The sequence below is a fragment of the Anarrhichthys ocellatus genome, unplaced genomic scaffold (assembly GCF_004355925.1).
Source record: "Anarrhichthys ocellatus isolate YVR2014 unplaced genomic scaffold, GSC_Weel_1.0 scaffold166, whole genome shotgun sequence".
NCBI classification, from domain to species: Eukaryota; Metazoa; Chordata; class Actinopteri; order Perciformes; family Anarhichadidae; genus Anarrhichthys; species Anarrhichthys ocellatus.
The window spans coordinates 216844-236998 of NW_022280196.1; the positions used below are offsets into that span (position 1 = coordinate 216844).

Here is a 20155-nt window from a genome sequence, read left to right on the forward strand (position 1 = left end):
ATTTGTTTGATGATCTGAAACATTTAAGTGTGACAAACATGCAAAAAAATAAGAAATCAGGAAGGGGGCAAACACTTTTTCACACAACTGTATCTCACTTTAATAGAAAGACAAGTGTCTGTATTGTTGACGGTATTGCAGATCCTTTGTAAATAGTGTGTTCCAACAGCTGAGCCTGTTCTTAACGGATGTGTAAATCTGTTGTTTGGAAACATCTGTAGCTTTCTCCAATCAAGAACAGTCAACTATACAGCAGGTCACTGTAGCATTACAGATTAGCATAACTTCTGTTATGCTAATCGTTAGCTTTGTCAGTTGGTTCAGTTAGCGAGACAACAGTTACAGTTAGTGGGTGTGAATGTTTAGTAACTTCTCTCTGTGTAAGAAGTAGTTTATAAGTGAAACCAGTTTTACTTTAGTGTTATGTAAAAGTCCACTGAGAGGACACTTGTATGTATGAAGAGCTGCTGTTTACACTCCCCAAAAATGGAGAAAAGAACTCCAATTCTCTCCTCATTGTAATGCATATGTTCATCCCAACAGCTCTGCTTCAGAATGAAGATGAGAGTGCTGATGACGACGATAGTGGCACAGACCATTTTAACACGGAGAAGTCCGGGACTCAGCTGCAGAGATGTGAGCGCCCGGGACGAGTGACTTCAAGTCTCCCAGACACCTTCCAGACCAGCCACCTGCTGTTCTACGAGCGGTTCAAAGCGTACCAGGACTACATGCTCGGTAACTACAGACATTCAGACTCGTAGGCAAAGTCCTAATGATCATTCTGAGTCATTACGTTCCTAATCTCAGTCCCTGTGTATTTGTACGTATTCGTGTGTAGGAGACTGTAAGCCGTCCGAGGTAAAGGCCTTCACAGCAGACTACCTGGAGAAGGTGGTGGAGCCCTGTGATTGGTTGGCTTTGTGGTCTATTGGTGTCTTTGATGTCCTGGTGGAGGTGAGACCAACTTTCAGACATATTTCTGTACATTTTGTAACTCTACCTTTTTATTTCCACCCCACTTGACCCTTCTGTCAATCTTGAGTCACAGCAGAGACTCGGGGGAACTTGTGTTTGTCTGTTTCTGAGGGTGTAACGGTGCACGATATTTTGTGACTAAAATATATATCGAGTCAATTAAATGATACCACCCAGATGATGTAGATGTAAGCAGCAGGGCACAATAGGCCTACTCTCAGATCTCTACTGACCTGTAGTGATTCAGTTTATTCCAGTGTGCTCCATCAAACTTTGTCAGTTGTTTGGCATTATTTTGGATGAACTATTTTACACAAAATATTAGCTGATAGAATTGCACTGATTTGCCTTTTTTCAGCATTGTAGAAATATGCTCAATATTCAGATTGAAAACTTGAAGGTGGTTATAAACTCTTGACATCAGGCCATTGATTTGACATGTGCAAGAAGTTACAGTTGCGCAGATGCCAAAATAAATCTGGACAAGAACAAGTTTGGTTGAACTTGTTTACGGTGAACAGCTGTTCATGATTTCAAATGTCGGTGCTGAAGAGCTTCTCCTGATTTCAGGTGTATGATCTGGACCTGAAGGATCTGAAGGCGTGTGTGAGGCTGGTGCTGCCTCTGCAGTGTGACACCAGAGGCTGTGAGCTCACCGAGGAGGCCATCGTGACTCTGCTGGAGGCCAATCAGCATCGACTCCCTCTGCAGGAGCTCCTGGTGGTCTACGAGCAGTCTGGGGACTTTGATCTGACCGCCCTCGCTCTCGAGCACCTCAGGTGGGACTCCTGAGTTGATCCTGTTCCTGGAGTTCACTTGTTGTGTGTCCACATTTTGTAGCAGTTTGATTAAGACTACTGGCCCATTGTCCTCTTCCTCACTTCCTCTTCAATCTGCAGGTTTTTCTACACGCATATCTGGAGGCAGTGGGAAGAGGAAGATGAAGATGATGACTTTGACTACTTTGTTCGTTGTGTGGAGCCTCGTCTCAGGCTGTGAGTACACTTTGTGTTTGAGTGATGTAGTATTTAAGTGTTGTTTCATTCCCATGAATCCTGCTTGAAAACATGTCTTCTCTCAGCTACTACGACATCTTAGAAGACCGAGTCCCATTAGGCCTGGTGGCAGAGTACAAGTCCTTACTGGAAAACTGCTCCCAGTGCTTCCAGAAGTTCTCTGTTCTGTGCAGAGGCCTCAGAACCAACTCCGACACGGAGCTGGACAACGTGTCCATGGTGGAGAGCCTGAAGCTCTACGACCAGCTGGAGACGTTCAAACGCAAGCTGCACATCATCGAGAACCCCCTGTTGAGGTGAGAGATGAGTTGAGAGACCATCGCCACTACTTCCTCTTTGTCTCTCTATCCAAACTTCCCTCAATCTCGTCATCGTCCTTACCTCCATCACCTCCTCCCCAGGTACGTGCTGGGCTACAAAGGTAATACCAGTCAGCAGTGTGTGCAGAGCCGTGGGCTCAGAGCTTCGGGTATGAAGGTGGTCCATGTGGTCACAGCCTCCTGCAGCACCATCCAGCTCCAGTCCCTCCTCAGTGACCGACTGCTGCCTCTGTGTTCCTCTGAGGACACTGAGATTCGGGTCAGTACCCCACACACACACACACACACACACTCACTGTATCCACTGGTAGGCTGCAGAGGTACTGACAAATGTTTAGATGAAATTTACAAAATATTTTTTGGGTGATGCACAAAGCTAGTCATTTCTACATCTAATTATGCTCAAGAATTTGCATGAATAAAACGCGTCAAATTAAAATGCATGATTTCAATGAGCAGTTCTGTTTGAATATGAACAGCCAATCACAACACATCGGGTAGAAGCCGGCGTGTTTAGCTAACGCTCCCTCGGATGCTGTGACACTAAACGGATTCTTTATTTAAATGAATGTGAGAGACGGCACCAGTAAGAGCTCCAATGTGTTTGCTGAGGAAACATCCTGAATACATTACATTTGGATCCATCATTTCAGCTGACCGTGGCATAACACATATTTACAGCCCAGTTCATTTCTTCCATTTATTTGGGAAAGTGTTCCTTGGAATTTATAAAGTTGTTGGAGTCAGTGCTGCCGGAGGAGAAGTTAGTCCTGAGCCCTGACGGTGTCCGGAAGCGCCGCCCTAAACTCTAGTGTGTGTGTGTGTGTGTGTGTGTGTGTGTGTGTGTGTGTGTGTGTGTAGTTCTACAGAGACCCAGTGTCAGCGGTGGAAAAGTGCCATCAGGGTGACGTGGTCATTGTTCTCCCAGGAATCTACAGTGTCAGCAGCTCCATCTTCCTACCAGACTCCATCGCTATAGAAGGTCAGCAGCGCTTTCCTCTGACATCATCAGACGGATGATCAGTTCTGAGACGGTAGTCTCAACAGGCACACTGCAGGGTTGTGTCCTTGGACATATTTCCTACAGTCATCTGTATACAATCCCCATGTTGTAAAATGTCTTCCCAGTCACATGGAGCCATAATGCAGGAACATATGGACTGCTGCCATAGATGCTTTTTTCAATTGATCATTACTAAAGAAATGAGCATGTGAAAGACACAGGCAGTCAATTATGTCCATAAAAACCTGCAGATAGTGTAGAACATATTTTACCCTGCCTTAAACAACAGTATAATACCCCGTCTTATGACAAATACATAAAGAATGACAGTGTTTTAATACTTAAGAGCTGTATTCATAAGTTGCGTCGAGTAAGTGTAGCGCTGTGTGTCAGAGGGAAATATGGCTCTTAATTTCTGAAGCCAAGAGTTATCAGATAGATAGATCTATCTATATAAAAAAAATATATATATATTTTTAAAAAAACAAAACACAGGGGCTCCTCGTTGATGTAAAAAAGCGGACACTCTCATACAGCCCTGCCTATGATCTACCTACTCTCATGGAGCGCAGAGCAATGTTTTGGTGAGCAGGTGTGTGTGAGGTGAGATTTATGAAGAAAAAGACGGCAAACTGGTTTGTAACTAAGGCTTAACGGGGCTCAGTGGGCGGACATGCCTCTACTCCAAAAAGATATCTAAATGCTCAGTAGGGCGCAGATTTAAGATGATTTTTATAACCTCTTGGATCTGATAGTAAGTTAAATCGCATTAATATCTGCATATGAAAAACCAATCATCGATCATCCCTTCAATCGTCTGTATACAAGCCTAATAGAAGGGAGGTTGGTTTTACTGCAGAGGACACCAGACTGATGAAGAAGTGCAGATGATCAGTTTCGCTTGTGATAAATACTCTGACATGTCTTGGTGTCACTGGGCATTGATGGTGTTTTCAGCCTCTTTGTGAATGTTAGCTGGCTGGCCTCACACCTTGAGGGACAAACAAAGGATTGAGAGCTGAATGGAGCTCTGTTAGAAGCTGACCAGAGTGCAGTGCAATCTAACAAACACACGTCTAGACCTTAATTCTGTACACTGATTGTGTTCATATGTCGTCTGTGTGTCAGGCTTCGGGCTCCCTGATGAGGTGGTTATTGAGAAGAAAAACAAGGGCGACTCATTTGTGGAGTCCACAGGAGCCGATGTCAGACTGTCCAACATCAAGTTCATCCAACACGATGCCATCGAGGGCATCATGTGTGAGTATACATGAATCCAGGCCCTCGGTCTCTGTGGTGGCTCCTCGTCATCGGCGACATCATTCCCATGTAGCTGTGTGACACGGTGTAAAGTAACACTCTCTCTCCTGGTGGCGTTCTGTCAGGTGTGCGTCAGGGGACTCTGAACATGGAGAACTGTGTGCTGCAGTGTGAGACCACAGGAGTGATCGTCCGAACATCAGCGCGCCTCACCATGAACATGTGTGACCTGTACGGCTCCAAGGTGAGAGCTTCTGGATGCTGACCACCGGCTCCACCTCACAGTCACTAGGCTCTCATCTGTGTGAACAGTATCATCTTCCACAACAAACTAGTTCCCCATATCAACCTCATAGGTGATGAGGTATCCGTGTTGTGTTCACAACTTCTTCCACTGGCCAAAGAAATCAGTTAGTGCAGCTTTAAACAATGTGACTGAGATAGTTTACAGTGTAAAACTAAAGCTTCTAAATGACCTCCAAGACGTTCAGTTATTGTCTAATATGCAGTGATAAACGATCAGCTGATATTGTCTACTTGTTGAATGGGACTGTGTGGTCATGTTGCTGTGTGTCGTGTGCAGGGGGCTGGTGTGGAGATTTACCCCGGGAGTGTTTGCAGTCTGGTTGGTAACGGTATCCATCACTGTAAGGACGGCATCCTCATCAAGGTGAGAACATTCAGTCTGTCTTCAGGGTTTGTACCAAAAACTCACCAAGAGACTGTGAGCATAAAAATTGCACTTGACTAAGTTTAGAAAATGTTTAGCTTAATGGAAATCAAGTGAATTACATGAACATTTCTGTAAAACCACTAGTGGTGTCGGCTGAAAACATCTGTCTCCTTTTAGTCCTGTTTCTAAGTGCAGTGCTGTCCTCCTGCTTTGTCATTACGTGTGTGTGTGTGTGTGTGTGTGTGTGTGTGTGTGTGTGTGTGTGTGCGCGCGCGCGTGCAGGACTTTGCTGATGAACTTGATGTGATGCCATCAATCACCATGGAGAACAACGTGATTCACAACAATGCAGGCTACGGGGTGATTCTAGTGAAGTCCAACAACGGGGAACAGCGTGATGCTGCTCTGGACCCAAGTGAAGGTGGGCGGAGCTCACTCGGTCAGAATAGAACAGCCACAGCACAGAATCAATATTGATCAGACCTTTTGTTCCCAGAAGGCCCTGCTGGACCGACGGCTGTAGACCAACAGCAGGGAGGCGTTGCTGATCCAACAAACCCAACCAGCAACGGTTCAGCAGACGTGCAGCCGGAGTCAGCAGAGAACAACAGCACGGACTGTGACGTAGCATCCGCCTCAGGCAGGAAGTTGCACTTTATTCGCCAGATAAGCAGAAACAAGGAGACGTCCTGCAGCCGAGCCGTCCAGGACCTGATGGACCACCAGATCTTCGTCTCCATTCAGGGAAACCAGTTCAGACGCAACGGCATGGGCGACCTCGGCACCTTTTTCTACTGACAGTCGACTCCAGACTGGCTGGCCGTCGACACACTCGCAACTGTCGCGCGTCTTTTAACATCGTTTATTTGAGGGGCGCTTTGTGCTTTTAGATTTCTTTTGTCATGAAATAAATATTGCCGATTCACAGCAGAGACGGCGATGATAATGTTCCTGTGTAGGACGTGTGTTGTGATGCCTGTGTGAGTCTCTGAAAGTCCTCCGGCTTTGACTGTGACTTGTACCGGTTTGAACTTTCACAAAAGCTTTTATCTTATTTATTCCTTTGGGCTCCTGATGTGAAATGTCTTTATTTTTTTTACTGCATTATTTGTTTGAAATCCACTCGTCACTTTGAGTTTTGATGTTTCCACTTCAGATCTAATAAATGTATCTTTAAGGTGGTGGTTTGAAAGCAGTGCACAGTTTGTAATTCTGAGTTCACACAAATATTAGTTTCCTTCGTTCATGAGATGTTCACATCTCATGAACCTCGTTCATGAGTGCCTCGGCTGTTTTTAAAGGTTAGATGTATTTTATGGTCAAGTCATCAGGTTGACTAATGATACAGTTGAGTCTTAAACTGTTACTTCAGTGAATATAATGAATGTCTTGCAGATTAAAAGGTATCTGTTGAAACCTCTGTGTGGTGCAGTATGACGACTCATTCTTTATGTGCAGTGTTTATAACTGGAGTGGACTGGAGTCATACATTTAACGATTTTAAACTTCAACGGCTCGCGTTTGACTTAATGTCCTCTGTGGTAATGTAACGTCATTCCTGGAGGTCCAGCAGCTGATACTTCTGCACCTCCTGTCAGACGGTAGCAGGGTGAACAGACTGTTGCTGGGTGGTTTTGTCTTTAATATCCTTTGAGCTCTTTGCAGGCTCCTCTTCTCGCCAATATCACTGATGCTCAGTAGATGGTACTGTAACCCTCTTAGTATCTGCAGGTATACTCAAATTATTTGTTGGACCAGGACCTAGGTTCACAGAGGGAGGTTTATAGCCAGTTTCCACTCTTCTGAAAGTGATGTACCAAAATCAAAACTCTGAGCAGGCTTTGAGTCTGTAGTCTGTTGCTGGGTGGAACAGTTAGCAGAGATTTTCTGATCATTTTCTTTCTTCTGTCATAGTATTTGGAATGACACAATCGGGAACAACTAGCTCTGCTATCACACAGTTGGTGGGCAATGTAATGTCCTTGTCTCATTTCTGAGTAACACAGGAACTTTGTAGGGACCATGCTTTGGCAGAGTGATAAGACAGTAATCTACAAAGACACCACCTGGCAAAGATGAGCAAGTAGGTTGTTCAAGTAAGACCCACTGTTCAGATTTTGCTTGGTCAGCATACACAAAACCCTCAAGCAGCACTTTTTGGTTGGCGGGAAGAACTTTCTGGGCTCGACCCTTGAGTTTTACTAGGCCAACTTTGCCACTATCAGCTTGTTTCTTCCTGATTTCAAGTGTTCTCAGAACCTGCTGGTAGCCATAGGGAAGAGATGTTCTGTGAGGCAAGGGGGTCTCACACTCTTGTTCATATAAAGGGTCCAGAGTGTTGGTGCCTATTAACAGTGGAACGTCACCATTTGAACGAAGATCTGGAACAATTAGCGCCAATGTGTGTATTTCAGGCTCAGTTTCAAATAAGACTTTTGGGAACTTTATACTGGTCTCCACATATCCCAGATATGGGACAGACTGGCCATTCGCTCCTTCAACTTCAAGAAGATCAGAGATTGGCTTAATGGTGTGTTCAGATAAGTGATCTTGGTAGAAAGCCATGGCTATGGTGGTGACTTCTGAGCCTGTATCGAGCAGACAACTACAGTTCACTCCCTCAACAGCTACTCTGGCCGTGCACTTCCTTCCAACAAGTCGACGGGGCAATTTGCGATTGTGGTGAACATCAGTCTTTAAGCTCAGAGCTTTCTTCGTCTTTGTAACGGTGGGACGTAGTTCATCCTTAGCTTCTGTTTGCCCCTCAACAGAAGCTGGAGCTAGTTTAAATCAGACGGATCAGTGGTGTTGTGATGGCTTTCCCACCCACGCTGCTTTTCTTTGAGTGATCTCCTCTGCCTCTACTAGCGCAGGGTTTGGGTCATTACTGCAACTGGAGGCAATGTGGCCATCCTCACCCCATCTAAAACAGTACCATGGTCTAGGTTTAGGCAACTTTACAGTTATTTGTTTGATTTCTTTTGTTTCTGGTCCATTGGTTCTTGGTTTCTGTTTTTTTGTTTTCTGTTGATGCCCTTTTGACAGGTTTCTCTGAGCTGCAGGCTTTGAGCTGTGCTATCTGAGAAGCAAGATCTGCAATCTGCTTCCTAAGATCATTAGTGGTGGCGGATGGAGCATCATCAGGATTGGGGAGGGGATCAGAAATATCTATGCCTTGCATATGTGTGGTCTCCAGATGTGAAAGGGCTCTTGTTTTGGTTATTCCTAAGTGCTGTTTCATTCTTGTTGCTTTATTTTCCTGCTTATCCTCTTCAGTACGCAGTAGAAGAAGGAGCTCGGCAAAAGATGGAGGATCATTCTTGCGTTGTTCAAGCTGGAGACTAGTTATCATTGGGCTATCCCAGCAGCCTCTGCAAAACTGTCGGAGAAGTTGTTTATCAGCATCTCTCGGAGCAATTCCCCCTCTCCTTATCACTGAACATAAAGCAGTGTGTAGCCTCTGCAGGTAATCTGAAGCTTTTTCTCCAACATTCTGGTTGGTGTTCAAAAAACGAGCAAAAAGCTCATCACCATCTTCAACGGTTGCATAGGCTGAATCAAGCAGTTTCAGGTAAACCTCAGATCTAGCCTTTGGACCCAGTGATTTCACTGTTAACTGCAGGGGATGAAAGGCTTTCAACAATTGTCCTCACAACCTGTGTGTCTGAAACTGGGATCATTCAAACAGAATTCCACACTGCTGCGCCATGTATCATAGTCAACTTCAAATGCAGGGTGAGGAGCTCTGCCTGAGAATGGCTTCAGTTTGTAAGACAGATTGGATTGAGATGCTGCCTCACTGTTCCTGACAATGTGCTCCACAATGACGCGCTGTACCTCAGGTGTGCTGAGTTGGTCAGCTGGCAATTGATGAGATTTAGGTTTTCCATCTCCATGTGGAGTAGTTTCTTTGACAGTTTCAATAGGCTGGGGTGCAATGCTAACTAAGCTTGGGTTTTCAAAAGTATGGAATGCAGGTGGTATATCTTGAGGGTCAGCTGGTTCAGGTTGTGAGAGATTTTCAGCCACTTTAACTTGGGCTTCCCCTCCCACTGACTCTCCTATCCGAGCCAACTCTTCTCTCAAAATATCTTCAAATGACCTGCCACCTTCCTGTGCTGAATCTCTCAGCTCAGTCAACACTAGCCTCACTACTGCATGCACTCGCTAGGCTTTGAATGTGGTGAATAACCTGCGGATTTCCAGTGCAAGCTCTGTCAAGTGGTAAGTGACGTCTCTATAGCTCTTTGACTGTAGCTTCATGTTGAAACTCAACAATAACCCTCACTTCTTTACCAGCGGAAGGCACCTAAACTAACCTTTCTACAGGCCCAAACTGTTTCAGGAAGTCAAAAAATTCATTGTCTACTGAAATGTGAGTTAACCCGCTCAATAAAACAGCGTTTGGAACCTTAACATTCTCTGATTTCACAACTTCCATTTTATCACCAGAAATATGTTAGAAGATTTGAAAATAATGTTAGATGCTTTACAGTAAATAAAACCTTCATTGCTCCAGTTACTCAAAAGGTGTCTATCTTCAATTTTCTGTGGCAAAAATGCTAATATCTTAACCTCTCCTGGCTGGCTCGCCAAGTTTTAGTCTGTAACCCTCTTAGTATCTGCAGAATACTCAAATTGTTTGTTGGACCAGGACCTAGGTTCATAGGGAGAGGTTTATAGCCAATAATAGACACACAAAGAACTGGAGCCACAGAATGCTTTGATTTCAAAGGTTATATTGAACCTTGTGAAGATAAAAATAAAATTGACATCTTATACAACATTTACAATGCTCTTCTCAATCAGATAACTCAGCACATATCCATTGAAATGTGTAAAAGTGTCTCTGAGATGCAATGTTCCTTCAGTTTGTTCCTTTCGCATTCAAGCTCCTTCCTTGTTTCCTTATTCAGTCAGTTCAACTATTCAACAGTCAGTTTCAGTTCCAAAGTCAAAAGAATAAGTCAAAGTAGTAAGATGTGTTCCTTTCTTAATCCTACCACACTGGTGCACTCAGGTGGTGAGAAATGAAGAACGCTTGTTTTCTCCTCAGCAACAAAGAAAATCTTGATCCTACTCCTCGAGGTAAGGAGATGATCAGTTCAGTGGTGGCTCGCCATCTTCCTCGTCAGGAAGAGTTCCATATCCAGTCTCAAAGGTATCCAGGGAACTTCAAAAACCTAGCCTGTATAAGACAAGGCAAGACGCTGCCACAAGTTGTAAACTCGTGGCACAAAGGTCTCTGAATCACCTCTCACGTTGCTGAGTGCAGTCTCACAAAGCGCTGTGTCTGACCGTTTAAACAGTTATCACTTGTAACGGCTGAACTACTTTATGAAACAGATAGTGCTCGTTCCCTCGCGCATTCTCTTACTCTGTAACGTCTAACGTCTTTCTGGTAGGGCGGGACTTATTTTCCTTTGCCCAATCGGGAGTCTGCATTCGCCGAAATAACCAATGAGAAGCGTATCTGGGTAAAACTGCTGTGATTGACACTTTGTTTAACAACAGAAATAAGGTTAAATTAAAATGAGATTAAAGATGTAAATTATCTGCTGTGTTACATCACAAATAGAAAAATGATCCTAAAAATAAAGATATTAGGGCTCAAATTCTCTACCTGGTTACAGTACCAATGATGTTCTGCTGTTAATCCCCCGCTGTGGAGCCTCCTGTCCTGAGCCGTGCACATCATGTCAGTTTGTAATGATTCCAGTCAGGATGCTTTCTATTGTTCTGCTGTAAAAGTTGACAGGAACTTTGAATGGGGAATTTTGCCTCCTTAAATTTCTTGACCAACGTGTGAAGACAGGTTCTCTGTGATGCTGGTTCCAGGAACCTACAAGCTCAGCTCCTCTAAGAACCCAATGATCAGCTCTTTGGTTTTGCTGATGTTTTCTGACCACCGCTCTGCAGGTTTGTTGATAACGTCCCAATTTGAATTCTCATCGTTTGTAATCTGGACAATGAGGGTGGTGTCATCAGCAAACTTCACAGCTGAGTTCTCCATGTCTATTGCAGTCGAGTGCTGAGTTTGCAAGTATCAGTTGAATGGGGGGGAGTGGAGACGGCCTCCTCTGTGGATCTGTTGGCTCTGTATGTAAACTGGTGAGGGTCCAGGCTGGCTGGGAAGCACGTGAGAACGCCACTGAGCGGTAGTCGTTCAGACTGGATACTGCAGTATTTTAGGTACAGGGGTTGGCCGGCACAACATGAACAATGAGGCTCCTGTCTTCCCAGCACCCCATGAACCACCAGCAGCAAGGAATATATATGAAATATTTGAATATATATGAAAGTTTCTTTAAGACTTGTAACTTCAGGGTGGGCTAGGAACAGAACACTAAAGAGAAGGAACTAAAGTTAGGCAATCTAAGCTTACCCACTCAAATGAGAAAACAAAAGACAAGTCACTGACCTAACTCCCAACTGAAAACAAACACCCCACTAAACCTGGGCTGTTTTATCAATGGATAGATTGGTGACATCACAGAAAATCCTTGCCGGTAGTGGAGAGGTTGGAACCAATCAGCTGCCTGCAACAACCTACACACTCAATCCTCAGCCGAGCTCACCTGCAGCCCGTCACACACAGAACCCAGAGCAGAGAGAAGAGATCAACACAAGCACTAATACATAGAGCAGTGTGCATACGACCTCAGGGTAACAAGGGAAGATGGCGGGAACTCTCCTGTGACAATATGTTAAAAATGCAGTGATGACATCAGTTAGCTGGTTGGCACATGTTCTTAGTACACTCATCATTTAGTAGAAGACATTTATATAGTGCTTTTATCTGTAGCACCTATTACTTATTCACACACACACACACACACACCAATGGCAGCGAGCTACCATGCAGGTGCTGGATGAATCGTCTTGCCGAAGGACACTTTGACATGTGGACTGGAGGACTGAAGGGCGACCTCTACCAGCTGAGCTGCAGTCTCCCTCTGAACTGTAAAACACCACCAATGTAACAACGTGGACATATCATCACCTTTAAGTTGATACTTGAGAGCAAACAGTTACTTATTTCTACTTCCAGCAGTTACAGGGCATCTCATTTATCTGGAGTGGTGTTTGTGCCCACCTGATGAACTCATCACATCTCCCAGAGGAGCTCACGTGAGACTGCAAACGTGTGACTCAGTTGGACTGGACAGTAAACGTCACCAGCTCTCCAGTTCAAAGTCTGTCTGAGATGTATCAATAGACACTCATGGTGCTCACACAGAGTGCTGCACAGATAACGTGTTTTTGCGGGCCAATCCGGATGTTACGTCACTCTGGTTCCCTCGAGCTGTGCGGCGTAGATACAATCGGCAGATGTGAGAAGTGAATGCTAGGCATGAGCGCCAGCAGCGAGGCTGTGATGGCGTGAGGACATGTAGTCTCATTTAACGTTTGTTACAACCGCCCTACTGAGGACACGTTAAAGCTCCATCGTTCACCGGAGGCTTTACTGACCTGTTTTCTATCGGAAAACAAAATCTCTTCAGCTTGTGTAAAAATAAAAATTCCCAGTTGACTTTATCTGCATCTGTTGGTGAGTTTGTATGAGATGTGTAATGGATTAAGTTAAATAGTCTCATTGCAGGTTGTTAGTCTCTTCCTTTAATGAAGCCAGTTGGTCTGAGTGGATGATGGATTGAGTAACTGTTTTGGGCTTCGCTAATGCTTTTTGTGTCTGTGTTGAGAGATAGAGGGCTTGATGGGGAGCTCGAGTCTTTATTGGGTTTTAGTAAGAGATGCGAGCAGTGTTCATGTCGATTGGAAGTTTGGATTTTTGTTTAATTTCAGCTGTTAATCTGTAGACAACTGGGACCGAGAACTCAAAGTGTTTATTGAACTCAGCAGGGAAGCCATCAGGTCCTGGTGATGTTTATTACTGTATTGAAAATGTTTGTGTCCGTGTAGGCCGAATTGAGTTTTCTCGTTTGTGTTTATTCAGTTGTAATTTGTATTTCCGTAGATCATTTGGACTCTGTTGGATTACATGCGTTGATGCTCTAGTTTAAGTATGTTTGCTGTCTTTTTCTTGTATACAGTGGTCATGTGGTGGCGCAAAACCAGAATAAACATCCGAGGGTGAAGAACGTCATTTACACCAAGACACCAGCAAAAAATGTCAAACTGGAGAGATGGAGAGATTCAGTGTCTTGTGTCGGTTAGGGCCGAATTCATCAGACAATTTCAATGAGGCTTGGTTGTTACAGACCGGCCACGTAAAGGTGTTGTCGACGGTTTAATGTTGTCCACTTTGTCCACCAGCTAGTCTCTAACTGTGTCGGTTTGTTGTTGAGTAAGTCGTGTACTGTGGCTGTTTTTACTGAGAGGGAACCAAAACAGTGAACTTGTGGGTCGGACAGATAAAGAGATGAGAGTCTAAGAACTGTGGAGCTGATCTGGAGTCAGGTGACCACTTCCACATTCCATGTTGCTGCAGTGGGTCGATGGCTGAGGACATGTGGCAGTTTGCTGGTTACTGTAGTGAAAGAAATGAAGGGGACCAATGTTGGCAGCACATTCTGCTATACCTGGTTGCACATGACATCGGCAGACTTTAACATTCATCTAGTAGAAATAGACTAACAATGAAGAGGAAATAATGTGTATATCATCTTTTATAAAAAGGCACAGCACATCATTTTCATTTATTCTTCATCCATTCAGAAGCAGAGAGAAAAAAAATAATTCTAGCTCCAGGAGTATCTGGAGGTCTGAATGAAGCCCAGAGCAGCAGAGCCACATGGAAGTCCTTCATATTTGAAGAGACATCCTGTAGTTTTCTGAAGCTGGAAACTACAAAACATCCAGTGACACTTGGACTGACGTTTGATTTCAGTTTGCAAAAACAGGCTTTGGCAGTTGAACAGATGGGCTGATTCATGACTCCTCATGTAAACCTCAGCTCACACTGACACCAGTGGAAAGAACGACTGCACATGTCAAATCCTAAATAATCAACTGTATTCCAAAACAAACAAACATGTCATTTCCTCTGATTGAATTACACAATCACTTTCAGACGTGCGTCTCTCCGTAACCAGTGTTCAGCTTTCTGTTAACAGGACACCAGTTCACTGCTGGCTGTGTTAACCACAATATATATTACACATAGGAAGAGTTCAGGCAGTTTATGAGTGCAACAATTATCTAATTCATTTCACATAAGGCAAGGTGTCGTATGTTTTTAAAGCAAAGCGGCCGAGTGCCATTTATCTACAGGTCATTATCAAAATATTGCTTCATCTGTCAAATAAAAATATTCTCAGTTGTCTCGCTGAGCGAGTGTTGAGCTCCATAGAAAATCTGGAGAGCGTCCTGTGAAATGATGAAGAGTAAGATAAAGTGTTGGAAATGTTGACAGGAAACGGTCTGCAGGTAAAAGTCTCATTGGTCGTCGTCGTCGTCCTGGTTGCCACTCAGGTGACTCTCCTGCACCTCCAGCTCCTCAGCGCTCACCATGGCAGGACTGATGGCAGCGTATCTGGTCCCGTGGAACTGACGCAAGTGAATCTGTGTGGGAAAGAAAACAAACAAGCAGCATCATAAAAAAACATCAATGCAAGTCCATAAACACCACACGTCACACACAGGAAACGTGACGAGACCAGCTGGTTCCTGAGAACTGGCCGGCCCTCCTGTCACTTCAATCCTGTCCAGAGCAACGTCCTGGTGTTCTGGAGTGGATCTCGGAGTTTTCTCCATCAGCATTGCATTGTGAAGAAACGAGCCGGCCAACCATCTGAAACTGCATCTCTTCACACGTCTGTGATAAGGAGGAGATGAGAGCAGACCTGTGGTTCTACTAAAGAACACTACACTGTGTTCAATAACACACATTTAGCTGCTGTGCGTTACACAGTCACACACTTCCACCTCCAACATGTGAGAGAACGACAGAGAGGAAACATATGGTGGTGCGGTGCTGCTTTTCAACTGTAGATACAAATAGAGCAAGATAGAGCTGGGCAATATATCTATATTATACTGATATTGTGATACGAGACTATTTTTATGACATTTTGGATATTGTAATGTTGTCTTTACCTGGTTTTAAAGGCTGCATTAAAGTAAAGTGATGTAATTTCTGAACTCGGCAGACTGTTCTAGCTGTTTCATTATTTGTCTTTACCCACTTAGTCATTATATCATTGTCTCTGATGATTATTTATCAGAAACATCCTTGTGTAAATATTTTGTGAAAGCACTTATGGTCAACCCTACAATATCGTCTCATTATCCACATCAAGGTATTTGGTCAAAAATATTGTGATATTTGATTTTCTCCATATTGTCCAGCCCTACAACAAGATGCACTATGTGTGACAATAAAGTGCCAGAGAGAATGCATCATCAATCAGGGATCACCAGGAGGGATCACCTGGAGGATCACCTGAGGGATCACCTGGAGGATCACCTGGAGGGATCACCTGAGGGATCACCTGGAGGGATCACCAGGAGGGATCACCTGGAGGGATCACCTGGAGGATCACCTGAGGGATCACCTGGAGGATCACCTGGAGGATCACCAGCAGTCATGGTTTCATGGTGAAGGATGAACCAGAGCCTACCTGTATGTAGAGGTTGACTTCAGCACTCCTGCACAGGTAAGGGAAGTTTCCTCCCGTCTTCAGATGAGCTCGTCTGGCATTGGGATACAGTTTATACATCTCCTCCTTCGCCTCCAGCGACAGAGCGCTCTGATCAAACACCTCAACACCATTCACAGAGGAAACATGTCTGTCAGGTTATTGGAGCAGAAATATATATGAATGGACTCCTGATAGAGAGAGACGCTTCTACTCTTACATCTATAATGGTCACAGCAACATCTTTTATCTTGTGCGGCTCCACGTAGGAGTTCTGACAGTTGAGTGTTAGCCGCGATGCTAACTCACTTTGGTTCAGACTCTCCAACTACAGCACACACAACACATGGAGGGCAGAGGTTAACATTCAAACACAAAGACCTCACATATCTGTACTTCAGGGAACAAAACAGATTAAAGGAAAAGTCAAACACTCATTTTATTTATTTCCAAGAGTGAGAGGAGAAGATGGATATCAATGTCTGCAGTTTAAGGCTACTTTCCATTTGTCTGAAATGTCATTTCATACTAATTTCTTCACTTGGGTCTTTTCCTCCCACTGAAGATGTGAGGAGAGAAGAAACGCCTTTTTAGAGAAACGAGACGTCCTTGTCAGTTTCTGAAGACAACGACACAGCAGGACCACATCCGGATCACAGTAGGGCTGAACAATTCGTTGAAATGTAATCAAACTAGCTAGGAAGAAGTGGGGGAAATCCTGTGGAGGCTGAGGACAGAAGAGAAAGACTTACTAAAACCTTCCAAATGTTCCATCGCACTGCTGTAGGTCCTCTTCTTCAAATAGGTACCTGGAGCCTGTGTTCAAGTCCATCAGCCACCTCCACACGCAGTCATAGAACTAGAAGTTCTAGTGCAGAACAAGGCTACCAGCCTCTGTCTAGTGTTCTCCAACATTTTCAGTGACTTTTTCACCCATTAAAAGAGCAGTGCTATACCTGCTGTGCATTCAAGGCAGGGGACATGGAAGCTGCCACATGGAGGCAGCACAGCATTTGACACAGAAGGACAACTTCACTATCTTTGACATCACGATACGTGATGCATGTTATGCTTCCGCAACAACACGGTCCCGTTAGCATCTGTATGAGAGCAGTGCAGCGGCAATGAGCTAGCCAATAGGACACAGAGCTTCCATCACATGATGGGTACCACATGAAGTAGTAGTCTATTGGTAACTAACATTCACACACTGCAGGAACAGCCTGCGGGAGCAATTTGGGGCTAGCCATGGACTAGTGGAGCCGGGGATCGAACCGAAGAACGACCCTGCTCTACCACTACAGTCCCTGAACAGGCTTTCATGCTTCTGGAAAAATGATTTTTGGATATACAGGTTTATCCATTTAGTCCACCTACCCTGTCAACCATGAAGTCAATTGCGTCTGCCATTTTAGGATCCACGGGCCCTTTAGCAAAGTTCGCCAGAACAATCTTCTTCAACATGAAAGCTGGCATCAACCAGAAACTGAGGAGGGACATGGAAAGAAAACATCAATAATGAATGTGAACACGGGGAGGAAAGTGTGCGATGGGAATGTTAGAAAGCACCTGTTTGAAGTCCACGTCTGATTAAAGATGGAGGTATCACTGAATGAGTTACACAGTATCAGTGAGTGCACTCTGGGAGACTTATGTGTGCACTCTGCAAACTTCTGAGCCAAGAATCCACCCAGAGATGCACCGAACAGATGGACCTGAAGGTTGTGACAGAGAGTCATCATTAGATGGAGAGCCGGAGTGTAGAACGGGTGATCGGGTAACATGCCTACACCTATAACAGGACCGCTCCTTTACTCTCCATGGCTAGCTTGTTTCTGCACAGTCAGCCTCTCTGCTGCTCATCAAAAAGATGCGGTTGAATCACGATCAGGCGATCATATATGAATTGCATACTCACGGATAAAGAAAATACTCTGAAGGTCTGAAGCTAAAGGAAAACCACAGACTTACTTTATCCAACTGCAGGTGATCGAGAAGCTTCCTGAAGCCGTCACAGAACTCCATGAGATCCCAGTACACCGGATACTGCAGCTGGAAACCACACAGACTAGACGTTTACATAATTGCAGACTCATCCTATAATTAGTGTGAGGCTGATATGTCAATGAATTAGTCGATTAATCAATTAGTCTAGTGACAGAAACTTAATCTGTTTCAATCCTGCCAAATATTCTCTGGTACAAGATAGACATGTTTCCCTGTTCCGAACATTTGATAAACAAAACACAGGAATAATAATAAGATGAACGGAGAAAATAATGAGCAGATGAATCAATAATGAATAGAACCATTGGTGGCAGAAATATGAAGCTGCAGTGTTTCCAGTGCCAGGCTCACCGAGATGACCCTGTAGCCCCATCCCGTCAGAGCCAACACCTGCTGGAAGAACACCTCAGCTGTCCCACTGACCGGTGGGAAGAGGATGATGGGACACCTGATGCTCTTTGGGCCGGCATCATACAGCGACCACACCTTACTGTCATCATCATCGACAATAATCTGGTGGAGACAAAAACACAAGGTGAGAAAAATACATCCGACAAACTAACCATGAGCCTTACGTTTCTTTACAAAGGAGTTCAACCAGGCTGTATAAAATATGGACCTATTTGACTTAAAGACTAAAGATGGAGACCATAGACTGAATACAAGGAGTTCTTTATTCTAGGATATAGACTGGGGAGGTCACAATATGACATGTTTACGATTATTGAGAGGAAATATCACGGTTTTACTGTTTTCAAGATTATCAAACTGAATATTCCTAATAGGCCTAATGAACTAAAAATATGTGTTATCATCATTAACTAACTATATACCTTACTTTGTTATTAATCATCTATAATGGTTATTTGCATAAAAACAATATTAATTTTTACTGAATGGAGCTTGAACGCACCACAATGTCGCCTCTACTCTGTCCTTAACAGCTGTTAGCTGTTAGCCGTTAGCTTTCCTCCTGCTCATTCAACACAGATGTGTTGTTCACGATGCAACGTCAGCATCCAATGCCGCTCTACAGAGCGCACATTTTTACTTAATCTAAGCCAATAACGATCGTCGGTAAAACTATTCTGCACACTATGATGGTTGAACTGTGTAATCAATCTGCGGTCACTTTCTATCCAACATGCTCCCACGCTGCCGATTTAAAGCCATTTTTAGTGGATATAAGGCTGGACTGTCGGTTCCCTGTGACGTTTTTACAGCGCTTCTTCTCAATGCTTCAGGTGAATGGCAGCCAGCGTCGGAAATACACGAGGGCAAAACTGCCCCTAAGAAATATAATTTTGCCCCTGATATCACTAGGAGAGGGGCAACAAATGCCCCCACAATTTCCTCTAATAATAGTGATAATTTAATAAACTTGTCAAAAACATCATAGCCTATATGACCCGGTCCAGTTGCCATAGAATGGTTTTGATTTTCGCCTTGACTGATGTTGCGTGTGCGTGAAGAACCGAACTTTCTAAACAAATAAATAAATGTGCGCTTCTTAATCAGACCTGAGACTGCGAGACTGCGGTCAACTCAGCAGACACTTACATGTTAGTGCACCTATTTGCTGAAATTCACGGTAAACTCATTCAAACGTCACAGATCGGGAGCGAGCGAAGGACTTTGAAAGTTAGCGGAAAGATTAACGTGAGACAACAAAAGGTTTCTTCAGACGAACATCCGGTTTTCAGGATAAGATGCCAACAAAGTATACATATTGCATAATGGAAATGAGATTAAATGAATTATATTCACATTAAGTATAAAACATGCTACCTGCATCTCGTGAGTTAAAGGGAAAATACACCTAAATTGTGCGTAAAGTGTCTTTATTCTTTGATTTGAGGGTTGCTGATGAATAATACCTGACTGACAGTCAATTAAGATATTTTACTAAGCAAAAACTCCGAACTGAATTTGTACCTTCAAATGGCACCTTTTTAAGGTGCTATAAAAATGTTTTCTTAAAAATTCCACACAATGACTAATGCATATGTTCAGGACAAAAATGGGTAATATCACAATATTTAAGGTGCTACAAAAATATCTTTCTCAATAATTCCATACAATAACTGATGTATATGTAATCAAGGCATCGTTGACTTAATAATTGTTAAAAAGTTTTATAATAACAATAAATAACCACAAAGAAATAAGAAAACACTTTGAATCTGTAGACTACTGCCTAATAGTCTTATTATTGCCATTTGATGACAATTGCTCATATACTGTAAGCCTAAATAAGTATATTTATTATTTTGAACAAAGGTTAAATGTTATTTCAC

The 20155-nt window shown here is 43.7% G+C and overlaps 2 protein-coding genes across 3 annotated transcripts; one reads left to right on the forward strand and one right to left on the reverse strand.

Annotated features, from left to right (window-relative positions):
• The first annotated feature begins 176 nt into the window (after nucleotides 1-176).
• Nucleotides 177-6670, forward strand: shcbp1 (SHC SH2-domain binding protein 1). Of its 2 annotated transcripts, none has more exons than XM_031878198.1 (12): nucleotides 177-738; nucleotides 842-957; nucleotides 1549-1757; nucleotides 1878-1973; nucleotides 2060-2290; nucleotides 2396-2573; nucleotides 3176-3296; nucleotides 4446-4577; nucleotides 4703-4821; nucleotides 5161-5247; nucleotides 5533-5671; nucleotides 5750-6670. In XM_031878198.1, the coding sequence occupies exons 1-12, from the start codon at nucleotides 453-455 to the stop codon at nucleotides 6046-6048; spliced, it is 2013 nt and encodes a 670-aa protein (XP_031734058.1). In that variant the 5' UTR covers nucleotides 177-452; the 3' UTR covers nucleotides 6049-6670. The 2 variants fall into 2 exon arrangements, with proteins under 2 accessions (XP_031734058.1, XP_031734057.1); XM_031878197.1 differs by having other exon boundaries at nucleotides 180-738; nucleotides 5747-6670.
• A 7192-nt stretch (nucleotides 6671-13862) lies between these two features.
• spg21 (SPG21 abhydrolase domain containing, maspardin) lies at nucleotides 13863-18711 on the reverse strand. Its single transcript, XM_031878211.1, has 8 exons — nucleotides 18697-18711; nucleotides 18210-18416; nucleotides 17823-17903; nucleotides 17421-17566; nucleotides 17229-17337; nucleotides 16072-16179; nucleotides 15834-15974; nucleotides 13863-14775 (listed from the first exon to the last, which is right to left on the reverse strand). The coding sequence occupies exons 1-8, from the start codon at nucleotides 18709-18711 to the stop codon at nucleotides 14650-14652; spliced, it is 933 nt and encodes a 310-aa protein (XP_031734071.1). The 3' UTR covers nucleotides 13863-14649.
• Nucleotides 18712-20155: the final 1444 nt, after the last annotated feature.

What these genes read in the sequence shown, in the direction of transcription:
- shcbp1 (XM_031878197.1), top strand. Translation starts at nt 453, where the DNA reads ATGTATGAAGAGCTGCTGTTTACACTCCCCAAAAATGGAGAAAAGAAC. An exon ending in ATCGAGAACCCCCTGTTGAG is followed by an intron (nt 2,291 to 2,395) that starts GTGAGAGATGAG and finishes CCTCCTCCCCAG; the next exon opens with GTACGTGCTGGGCTACAAAG. An exon ending in AGACTCCATCGCTATAGAAG is followed by an intron (nt 3,297 to 4,445) that starts GTCAGCAGCGCT and finishes TCTGTGTGTCAG; the next exon opens with GCTTCGGGCTCCCTGATGAG.
- spg21 (XM_031878211.1), bottom strand. An exon ending in GGGGCTACAGGGTCATCTCG is followed by an intron (nt 17,904 to 18,209) that starts GTGAGCCTGGCA and finishes TGTGGTTTCCAG; the next exon opens with CTGCAGTATCCGGTGTACTG. An exon ending in AAGTCAACCTCTACATACAG is followed by an intron (nt 14,776 to 15,833) that starts GTAGGCTCTGGT and finishes TTTCCCACACAG; the next exon opens with ATTCACTTGCGTCAGTTCCA.